Source organism: Aptenodytes forsteri, unplaced genomic scaffold (assembly GCF_000699145.1).
Source record: "Aptenodytes forsteri isolate BGI_AS27 unplaced genomic scaffold, ASM69914v1 Scaffold255, whole genome shotgun sequence".
Taxonomy (NCBI): domain Eukaryota; kingdom Metazoa; phylum Chordata; class Aves; order Sphenisciformes; family Spheniscidae; genus Aptenodytes; species Aptenodytes forsteri.
In genome coordinates this window covers 3427728-3439004 of record NW_008794888.1, presented here as the reverse complement: position 1 = coordinate 3439004, position 11277 = coordinate 3427728, and the positions used below count along the sequence as shown (strand labels likewise).

The window sequence follows — 11277 nt, the reverse complement described above, 5'->3', positions numbered from 1 at the left end:
GAAAAAAGCTAACAATCTAATCAAATTTACAGTTCAAAAATGTCTTTTGGCGTTTAACAACAAGTCCTAGGAAACAAAACTACAGAGTTATCTTGAACCGGACAAATAAGTTACCACTGGCAAGTTTGTGGCACTAGTAAAACAAAAATAAAAAATTAACTCTCTTGATCATATAGATATCTCTATGAAAATCTTTTTTTTTCAATCTGTACAAAAGGTCTTTCTTCATAAATTAATTTTTTATAATTTAATGGCTGTCTACTATGTGATTTTTAAGTAACTGATTATTTCTTTATGTACAGAGGTTAAATTTCCCAAATCTTACCCAGACAATGAGTATGGCACTTAGTTCAGACATTTCTGGCAGCAGCTCTTCCCTCCCTCTAACACAGCTATCATACTGCAGTTTTAATTAACGCAAAAACATCAAGTAGTGAGAGATCCAGGTTTGGAAAGTTACCAGATACAGGCAAGGTGCTGCAGGAAGTCTGGACTTTTACAAAGCAGTAATATTCCAGGGAGCATAGAACCAATAATACCACAACTTTTTAAAAAAAGAAAAAACAAAAACACATCTCTTATGACTATGTATTTCACTAGAATCTACACTTCTCAGAGCAGCAATTTACTTTTGAAACTATGAAATGTCACCGACATCTATACTCCAATACTCACACAAAATTTAAAAACTAAAAAATACTTGAAAGAAACAACTGCTTAGCCCTAGCTCCCGAGCTAGGATGATTTGGTCTGTGGAAACAGGGAGGGCCAGCAACCTGTCCCAATACAAAAGGAAATAAACTTTGAGGTAGATAACTGATCATATACAGCTGACCAGAGAAGTACACAGTTTTGGAAGACAACTTAATTTATCATTCGATTTAAAACATATGCAATTGTAATAAAGAGCTTTAGTAGCAGTGAATTATCTAATATGTGAAGTACAAATAACTGTGTATTTATGAATCAGGAATTTCATAGTTTCAAAATTGGTTTTCTTTACACTTAACACTTGTAGTGATGATGTAAAGTGTGGCACTGCTTGGATCCAAGTCTTCCTTCATGCTTTTGTGTCCATACATCAATTAAAATTATAAAACCTAAATGCAAATGTACAAAAAAGGCACATTCTCCTAACCGCAAACTGGTCCGGCAAAAATAAAGAGTACAGAAGACGTAATGCTGAGACAAATCAGAATTATTGGTTACTGGCTCTTTGTTCTTTGGTAAAGTTACCTTTTAAAAGTGCCAAGTCTTTTTATTTTTATTTACCTACTATAGAGAGCTAGTACCCAATCAATTATGCTTCTACTTACATCTCAGCGTATGTTTGAAAACGAGTCCTTTAGCTTTTGCCATTTTGCTGTAATAGCAACTTTTCTGTTTGCTAAGTCTCAGCACAATCCTCATCCTAAAGCACTATCATTAGTATAAAGGAAGGACAAAAACATTCGGTGATATCCCCACCCCAAACTCCCTACTCTACCTATGCTAAAACTAGAACATCAAGTTAGTTTCTGAAAAAAGGCAAAAAAAGATTTTACATTGCATCATACAGCAGAGTTCCTAAATCATTCAAACTACCAGAGGGAACTATTGGCATATGGCCTTACAAACAATTCATCCTATTAAAATTTCCCCAGTCAGAAAATGTGTTTCACACAAAACATTTTTTCCCCTCTTGCGTTTCACTACCTTACATATTATGTGAAAAATCATTAAAAACACTTACTACACATTAAAAAAGCCAAATTTTCAGCAATTTTTATTGACTACCTTTAAAAGCCCTATGCTGCTGTTTTACAAGGCATAATAGACCAGCTCATTTGGTCAAAGCATTCTACACCATTAGTTTGGACTACTTACTGAAACAGCTACAGCATTGAAAGATTTAAGGCAAATTGGAATTTATAGAAAAGGATAAGACACTTCACACTACATTAAAAGAAAAACAGAAAGCTAAAAGACCAGACACTATAACTGCAACACTGCACTAAAGCAACACTCACACACTGCAAGCACAGAACATCATCTTAGATGTTTTACTATTTTAAACTTCAGAAAACCCATTTCATACAATTAAGGAAAAAAAAAAACCCCAAACAAAATAAAAATAAACCAAAACACAAATTCTGTCATGCACGTGAATAAGTCTTCGTGGTCATCTGTGCATACCCAGAAATGTGAATTTTTTTTTTTTTTGCGTCATAACACTTGATAAAAATTTTTTTTTTACTAAAATAAACCTGTTCATGGGAACAGCTACTAGATGAATTTAAGGTTTTTCTTATGCACCTTATAGAACTTATAGCAAAAATAGTTTTAGTTGATTTCATTATAAATAACATTTTCAAGAACCTGTGCAAAACTGTCAATAATTCCTAAAGCACAATTGATCAGTAAAATCCATGATTGTTTCAGCCTTTGCACCCTTCTCCAGGCCAGGTCAACACTGGACATCTGCAACACAGAAAGGTCAGAGCTAGAGCAGTTACAATCGCATGGGTTTTTTCTAATGCAGCCGTCCATAAAACTAAATCGTTTCCTATTTTAGACAGCTGTGAGAAAACTATGTTAATCTGAGTACAAATTTGCGAAGTAACACAGGGGGCACTACAGGTGCTCGGCCCTTCCCAGGCAGGATAAGGCGCTCTGCCAGGATACAGCCTGTATTGTATTTCCCCCCTCTACCTCTAATACCTGTTCCGCATGCAGAGTTCCCACTGGGGAACCGTGAGACTGCATTCAAAGCTATTTCCTTCTTTGTTGTTTTGTTATTGTTGTTTCCTTTTAATTGACCAAAAGTGGTTGAGTGTGTGAGCTTACTCCTGCAGCATCTCCAGGGCTTTTGATCTCTGGAAAAGGAACACAACTTTCTTTCGGTGCGGCCTCAGGGAGACTATGTACAAGTTACAACAGCCAACGCAGAGACAGCTACTGTGCCTCCATGACGGTTAATACTTAACAGCAATTCAGGGCTCATTAAATTTGAAGGAAGACTTCTCAATTTACTATATTGCCATATGGGTTTAAAAAAATACCCAGCTAATGAAAAGAAGTTTAGACAATTTTTTAATTTCTCTAGGCAAGAACAAGTCTGGTATTTTAAGGTTTGTACATTTATAGGTGCATATTAATTGTAACAGGGTTTTTTCCAAGGGTCTGACTATTTTCACATAGTAGCAACTTTTTTAAAAGAAGCTATAAAGTTATTAAATGTAGCCGTTAAAGGAAGGACACTGTGTATTTCTGATTGACTACATCCACTTGTGCAAATGTGCTAGTTGTCATTTACCTCTTATTTACAGCAATATGTATACTGATTTTTAATAGCACATTCCCAAAAGCGCTGCATGTGCATTTAGAAACAAGTTTCAATTTGACAATAGTAACGAAGCTGCAACAATTAAAAGACCACAGCGTTCCCTGTATTTAGGGCAAGAAATAACTGTCAATTCCCTCCCCCTCACCTGTTTGAAAAACGACAAGTACCAACATGTTCCAGGGACAGAAATACCGAATGCCATACTCTGAGGCTGAAATCAATTGAGTAATATTAACCTTCCCCACGTGCCCACTGCCAGAGCCATCGCTGACACAGATTTCACTGGCTCCTACTGCATATAAATACAGGTAATGGTACTTCTCTGAAGAATAAAGTATGTGGAGGATTGGCTTACAGCAAAAGCACAGAATTGCTCACAGAGCTCGGTATTCTACACGGTCATCATTATAAAATGTGTCTCAGATGGCAACACATCTCATCCTTTCAGGAGACTAATGCTGCTCCTTCTGCCTGGCCCCAGCCTATGGGAAAGATACTGACGGGCTGGGAGAGAGAGGCAGGACGGGGAGATGACGTGCAGGATGACGCTTCGCCGTCTACCACAGATCTCTATTGGTAAGGAGGTCTTACATGCCCACAGGGGAGACTTAAGGCAAAACAAATAATTCCTTGAAAAGCGGTTAACACCAGCCAATAGCGTTGGCAGAGGAAACATGCAGGAGCCATGATTTTAACACCAGGAGATGGATAACGAGAGGAGTCTGTGGCTTTGCTTTCTCCCTGCCCTGGATGCAAATCAAGGACGTGGGCTTTGTCTAGATGCCGACAGTTGGCCAGACTACAATAATAAACACAGGTAATATGTTGTGCTATGCAGACTGTGCCATCTGTTGAATGTGCGGTTTCCCCATTGGTTGTTTCTATCTTTACATTCTTGAACATATAAGTAGTTCTTATGCCAATAACGGGGATGAGAGCAGTGTTGTCAAATAACACAGCTGACCTGCAAAATCAAAGGTAATGGCAAAACGTGTGTTCTGTTAGATCCATACTTTTTAGGGAGAATATCACACAATTAGAAGTTCCTCACACATCACTGATTAGGATTTTTGAGTATCTAATAAATGCTGTGAGGGCTGTAGAAAAACCCTTTTAAGATGGCCTCTAGCACATTATTGCACCTGAACAGAGTTTTTCAGTATGAGGTCTTACAAAATGTGATAAAAAAATGATGTAGTCAAGTTGCCTGGTTTACAAAGCACTCAAAAAGATGAGTTAAGGAACAACTAAATTCCAGAATTTTAAAACATGGAAGATGGAGAAGGGGATGGTTAATGCAAACAGTATTTTCAGGATGGCAATCTACAGAAAGCAAAAATTTTGCAGGGAAGGAGTTCAGGGAAAGCTAATGATTGGTTAGTAAAGAAAGGCCACGCAAGCAAAACCAGTAGGAGGAGGAAAGTAAAACAACTCTGGAATCAGAGCCAAGCTAGGATGTGGCTTAGAAATTAATTGACAAAATTCTGGACCAAACTGCTTTTTCCTAGAATAAAGGATGAGCAGGGAAGTCTTCAGGAGAAAGGGTCAGCAAGGATTTCTACCAGACCACCCGCCTGCCTGTGGTCTGTAAGTTAGTTGCAAAGCTGCTTCCAAATCTTACGTGTACCACAGAACTAGAGGATATTTTATGTATAAATACAGTTCCCTTTAGCATTGTGATTCTAGTATTTTTGCACTAATTCATTGTTATTCTTGTATACAGCACGCTGCCAAGATGAACAAATTAAAATACAACATAATACAGTTATGCTATAGAGAAATTATTAAAACACTATTACTCATAAGTCATTAACTCACTTCTGCAACCCATGCTTCCTTTCCTGGCTTCTAACTCTGGCCAAGTTCAAATTAACTTCACTGCCTGTCCCCAGATATTATCAGTGTTATTTATATGATATAAAGAAAGAATTTTCAATACAGAGTACCGCAAGTTATGAAATAACATATCTTTGAATTCACATCATTTATGTTACAGGATGAGCCCCTACCTCACAGTTACTTATTTTGCTGATACGTATATGGAGAATGGTCACTGGACGTCTCTACTGTAACCTGTTGTTGACCACTGGCTTCCTGCAAATAAAACGGAAGACAAGACATGAGAGACAAGCAGGCAGCATTACCTGTAATCTGTATTTCCATGCGACTCATGTGATTAACAGTCTTCAAATCTAAAGTCTTTCTAACATTTCTCAAGTGGGGTATTCCAAATTTGAGGTGATAACTTTGCATTGATTTACATTTCAGCAAATAGAGAAATAAAAATGATCATGCAAACCTCGTCTTTCCCCAGCCGCTTTGATGATAATTAAAAAAAACTTCTGACATAAATACATAGAGGAAGCAAATAACTGCTAGTATATTTTCTATCTGCAAATGCAAAAAATCATTCTGCCCCTCTCCTTTTGAGGGGCAGCAAGAAGAACGAGATCAACTTACCACATGTATAAACACTATTGCTTTGAGTACCATGGTGTGATTGGCACTAGGCAACACAAAGAATTGTAGTTGGGACTTCGCACACAGACCCCCAGAAACCAGGGAATTAATTCAGCTGATAGTGCTCTGGCAGACAGTGCAATCAGCTAATTACCAAAAGTCTTTCTCCGACCCACATGGGCAGATGCATAAACTGAACCAAACAAGTTCTGGAGTTTCTGGACAAATGGACTCTGAAATGAAATGTTTTTTTTCTTACAGGCTCTGGAAGAGACTGTCTAGCACTCATTCTGAATACAAGAGCTGCAGCATACCTTGTCTAGCTCCTCTGTTAAAGAAGTACTGACCTATGAAAGAGTGTACAGTAAGTCAAAATAGTAGACAAACTGTTGTCTACCATTTAGTTATGCTCTTCAACTGGACTTGCAGAGGGGTTTATTAAGCGAATATGCACAATATCCTGAGATGCCAGGGTAAAATCGGAACTCTTTGCAAAAAGTTACAATCATGGTCTGTTGGCAGAGAAGTTTGCTCACAGGAAAACTAAATGAAAGATCATAACTACAATATACCCTCTGGCTTGTTCCTATTGGAAGTTAGGTTTCACAAAACACAAAGTTCGTCTGAGTTATGCTCATATGGAAGACTGCTCCAAGTACTGTACTGCTACAAGTACGGGTCATTCTTTTTTATAATGCTAGTTATATTAGTTGAGAATAATGACACTTTATAGTTTTAATATACATTGTCTTCACAGTACATTCACAGTTACAATGTTATGCTTTAAACAGTAGCTTTCCTAGCAAAAAAAAAAAAAAATCTAGTATCATATTCATGTCTCTTATCTCTGGTCTTTTATAAAATATACTGACCTCAACAGGAACCGCTGCTGTCTGGACATGTGTATATTGGGGTATGTAGGCTCCTTGCATAGCTGTTGTGGCTGGCATGTACTAGAAAGACAAAGTCCATTAAGTTGAGTTAAAGCCCGATGTAAATTTAAGAGTATTCAAAATACCTATCATGATATTGTTTAATAGATATTGACTGTTTCCCTAAAGCAATATACATAAGAGAAAGACTTTTGTGTCTGAAATCAACAGGCTTTTCAGAAAAGTGAGGTACCTGTTTTGGGAAAACTCAAATTTAGACTTCAAAGACTAGGTAAAGGACTTTTCCTTCTCTGTTAATCCCGATCATCATCTTTTTTTTTAATTCTATCTTCTCAGGAAAGAAGGGTCTTTCAGTTTAGAAGCTAGCCTGCATCTCTTCTTCTGGTTTAGTTTCTGTTCCAAACTTTGTGTTCCTTTCTGCAACTCTGATCTCCTGAAGAGCAAAACCAACTATTTTTTCTTTTTTGATACAACTCCGGAGTTACCTCCTGGGTTCCTTTCATTTGCTTTGATCTATTTTTATTTACTGATTTCCAATTTCTGATCAGCTAATAGACTGAATAAAAACTGCTGAATATGATTTAAAAATGGAGACAGTTCTTAATATTTTATTGGATGAAAAGACTACTTAAAGGGTTACTTTTTTCCTAGACGCAAGCTGCACATGCATATTGTGATCTACACGCAGTACCTTCTACTTGTGTAAGTTCTATTTTGTATTAAATTGCTACATACTGTTCCAGTACTGCCTAATGAAAGATGACTCATCTGCTGCGTCAGAGGGCTTATCATCGATGCAGGCTGTAGTGACATGGTGTGGTCCATGGAGGGAGTCAGTACAGCACCCTATTAAACGGAGAAAGAAAGAAATGGTTGCGGCAACACTCAGATTTTAATTACATTTTTGATTTGAGAGTCTAAGTATGGGCTGCCCTTCTGAGGGGACATACCACAAGAACTCTCCTTAATCCCAGGCACTGATTCAGGAAGCAGGTCGGGGGCATTCTGAATATTCTACTTGAGCAGATGTGTTTTGCACGGTTTGGTAATGGGGTAAGAACTGCATTGGCTTCCTATTGAACATGCAACTGATGTACAATGCACTTGAGACACCTGCAGAAAACACTTTGTAAAATATGAGTTTAACCAGATGCTAACTTTAAAGGAAGAATCTGCACACGTTACCAGGTATAGATTCACTTAGCTTAAACTTTGGAATTTCAGGCTTTAGGAAGAAACTTTTATCTCATCTTTAGGAACGGAGGCTTTGGAGGAACATTTGTGTTAGGAGAATTCTACCTGTCACATGAGATGTTCACACACAAGACAGCTGTCCTACTTAATGGCTGGTTTCATTAGCACACACATCTTAGAAGAGTGGGTTAGCAATGCTGATTCTTTGTCTAAATACTAGCTACTGTGATGACCTTTCTATCACTCCTGTACCATCTTGTTAACTTCATAAAAAGGCTATGTCAAATTTTTAAACACTTGAGAATGCTAAATATGGAGGGCACACTCGTAAGGTTTCCAGAGTAATCTGAAATGGAGGGTTATCAACAAATTTTATTTTACCAATCATGTTCTACAAAGACACATTTCCAAATACTTTGTGTGACTTATGCTTGCAGAAGTGTTGATTAAAATTGATGGAGGCTCAAAACTAACAGAAATAATTGCAGTGTACTGAAAGCCAGTATTTTGAATCAATAACTAATCCTTAAAAAGAAAAAAGAAGAGAAAAAAACGTACAGAGTATAGTTGGAAAAACAACCATGCGATCAGTGTAGATGAAATGAGTCACAGGCACATCAAACACTAAAAGAATTTCCTGTCTGTAGACTGCAGGCTTCTCTGCAAAGCAAATGAGCAAGACAGCACCAGTCTTTGCACAGGCCAAAACTGAACTTAAGTCAGGAATCTAGACCTTTATTTTCAACTGTGAAATCTCATCCTGTATACCTGTGAAACCTCATCCTGTATACCTGTGAAACTAATACACCTTATAGCATTATAATATATCAGCTTGTGTCTTTCACAGCATGATTTGCAAGATTTTTTTTATGGAAGTCTGTGTTGATAGAGAGAAAAGTTAAACACAGTTGTGTGCATGTGTGTTTAACATCAAAAAACACAAATACAACAATTAAGTGTGTGAGAGGGTGTTCTGGTTCAGTATCACCTTCTCTGCATGCACAAGAAGAAAATGTTGTGCCAAGAAGATTTACATTCTATAATCTGCGTGGAGAGGTTAATTAAAGTCAAGACAATATCCTTTCTATATCTGGAAACAGACCTGTTTGTTAACTACAGGAGCGCATATATTAAAGTGCCTGTTATTATGTGTAATGCCCATCTCAAGAAACCTAAGAAGTCTCAGATATAATGGTACTTAATTGGCAAATGACATAGATAAGAAGCAAAATATCATGGGAGAGTAGAGATTACAATGCCTGACAGGCTGGTACAGATGCCACAGCCAAAAATGTAGGGAGACTAGCATTACTCATGAGCGGTGAAGCCAGAACAAGTTATGCAGGTTTTCTCAAGTGAGTGCCCATAATGTCATTTATATCACTACATCCATCTGTCTTTCACAAATTATCCAGTCTGAACTATTCTAGACCCATTCTAAAACCTCGGGTCTTCAATTCCAGCTCCTGATAAGTAAACGGTATGTAAACATGTGGTATTTGCAAAGTGCTTTTCATTTTTAAAAAAAAAAAGTTTCCTCAGGATGCTGACTTGGTAACTCTAATTGTCCTCATCACCTCAATACCCTGAAGGCAGCTTTCTTTTTTTCCTAATAAAATGAGGCCCCAGTTCAGGTTAGTATCTTTGTTTCTCTTTTCATTTTGATCCATGATTTAATCATGATGTAATTGTCAAAACTCTGGAAGTAATTGGGTGGGAATTGACCTATTTCCTATCATTTAAAGTATGTAAAGTATTTATAGTATAATCAGTAACACAACAACAGAGAAGCATAAAAACTTACTGGGTGCTGCATTATATATGGTTGAGGCTGCATCCAAGAAGGACTCTGAACCTAGAACAAAATCAGTATTTTATTTTTCATTTTAGCCATTGTTTTCCTGAATACTCCAACTGAGATATAGTAATAATTTCTTAAATCACATTAACAAGCCCCCTCCCTTATTTATTCACTTTTTAATACAATTAGTCACTCTATGGAGCAACATTGATTTCTATGAAAAGCGTATTTATTGTGCCTGTAAATCAGAAACAGGATTTTTCCTCAGGATGCTGACTTGGTAACTCTAATTGTCCTCATCACCTCAATACCCTGAAGGCAGCTTTCTTTTTTTCCTAATAAAATGAGGCCCCAGTTCAGGTTAGTATCTTTGTTTCTCTTTTCATTTTGATCCATGATTTAATCATGATGTAATTGTCAAAACTCTGGAAGTAATTGGGTGGGAATTGACCTATTTCCTATCATTTAAAGTATGTAAAGTATTTATAGTATAATCAGTAACACAACAACAGAGAAGCATAAAAACTTACTGGGTGCTGCATTATATATGGTTGAGGCTGCATCCAAGAAGGACTCTGAACCTAGAACAAAATCAGTATTTTATTTTTCATTTTAGCCATTGTTTTCCTGAATACTCCAACTGAGATATAGTAATAATTTCTTAAATCACATTAACAAGCCCCCTCCCTTATTTTTTCACTTTTTAATACAATTAGTCACTCTATGGAGCAACATTGATTTCTATGAAAAGCGTATTTATTGTGCCTGTAAATCAGAAACAGGATTTGGAGACAATATACCACATACACCTTTCAGAACAGTATACTATGTTTTTAGTGCAGGTCTCAGAAACTTGATAAAGTACACTGAAAGGGTTCAAACAGATGCATGAGAGGTTTCTGCTGTGTTGAAAAAGGAGGCACCTTCTGTCTTAGAAATTCCTTTGGGGAAAAGTAATTGGGATCTCAGAAGGTATAGCATGCCTTCTAGCGTGTTCAGAATAAAATAAATTACTGGGTTTTCACAAGGGAAAAAGAAACCAGGAATTCTGCTGAAATCCTGTTCCAGGAACAAGGAGAAGATTCAGGAGAATTGTTCTTCTCCAACACATTGCGGTATGTTATTCCCAAAGCACAGGAAGAAGAGAAGGTTCTGATGCGCATTCCTGCTCTTGGAGGTAGCATGTTTTCTCTCCAAAAACACTGACTACCCAAATACTTAAATTGAGGTGGGATGCCTAACTTTGCATGACAAGGTAAATTAAAAAGATTAAAAGGTAAACTAACAGGTTATATGGTTATCTTAGTTAAGAAGAACTGGTTGCAACAGCTCTTTGAAAAAGTGTGCTGCAAGAAATATTAAAGGTAAGAATGGAAACGTTTCCTCTCCACCTCCTGTAAGTGTGTAGGATAAGGCAAGATTCTGACCTGCACCGCACATGCAGAACTGACTCACCACAGCTGCCAGATATTTAAAGCCCCTTAAATGCCTCTACCATCATTTCCCAGAGTCCTGTGAACAGGACAGGTAGATAGCCAGTCTTGAAAAAAAATCCAGGTGAGGTATTTTCTGCAAGATGGAAATATTTCTTCCCTCCTTTTGGT

General features: G+C 37.2%; 1 protein-coding gene across 4 annotated transcripts in view; it reads right to left on the bottom strand.

Annotated features, from left to right (window-relative positions):
- Positions 1-2188: 2188 nt before the first annotated feature.
- The window catches only part of RBMS1 (RNA binding motif single stranded interacting protein 1), a 117087-nt gene continuing 107998 nt past the window's right edge, over positions 2189-11277 (bottom strand). For 3 of the 4 annotated variants that reach the window (XM_019470942.1, XM_019470944.1, XM_009274911.2), the window contains exons 10-14: positions 10204-10254; positions 7414-7524; positions 6658-6738; positions 5335-5419; positions 2189-2460 (exon numbers count right to left, since the gene is read on the bottom strand). In XM_019470942.1, the coding sequence (XP_019326487.1) occupies positions 5342-5419; positions 6658-6738; positions 7414-7524; positions 10204-10254 (321 nt within the window). In that variant the 3' untranslated portion in view covers positions 2189-2460; positions 5335-5341. Of the gene's footprint in view, positions 2461-5334; positions 5420-6657; positions 6739-7413; positions 7525-9676; positions 9728-10203; positions 10255-11277 lie in introns of all 4 variants that reach the window. The other variant, XM_019470943.1, reaches the window with a different exon arrangement.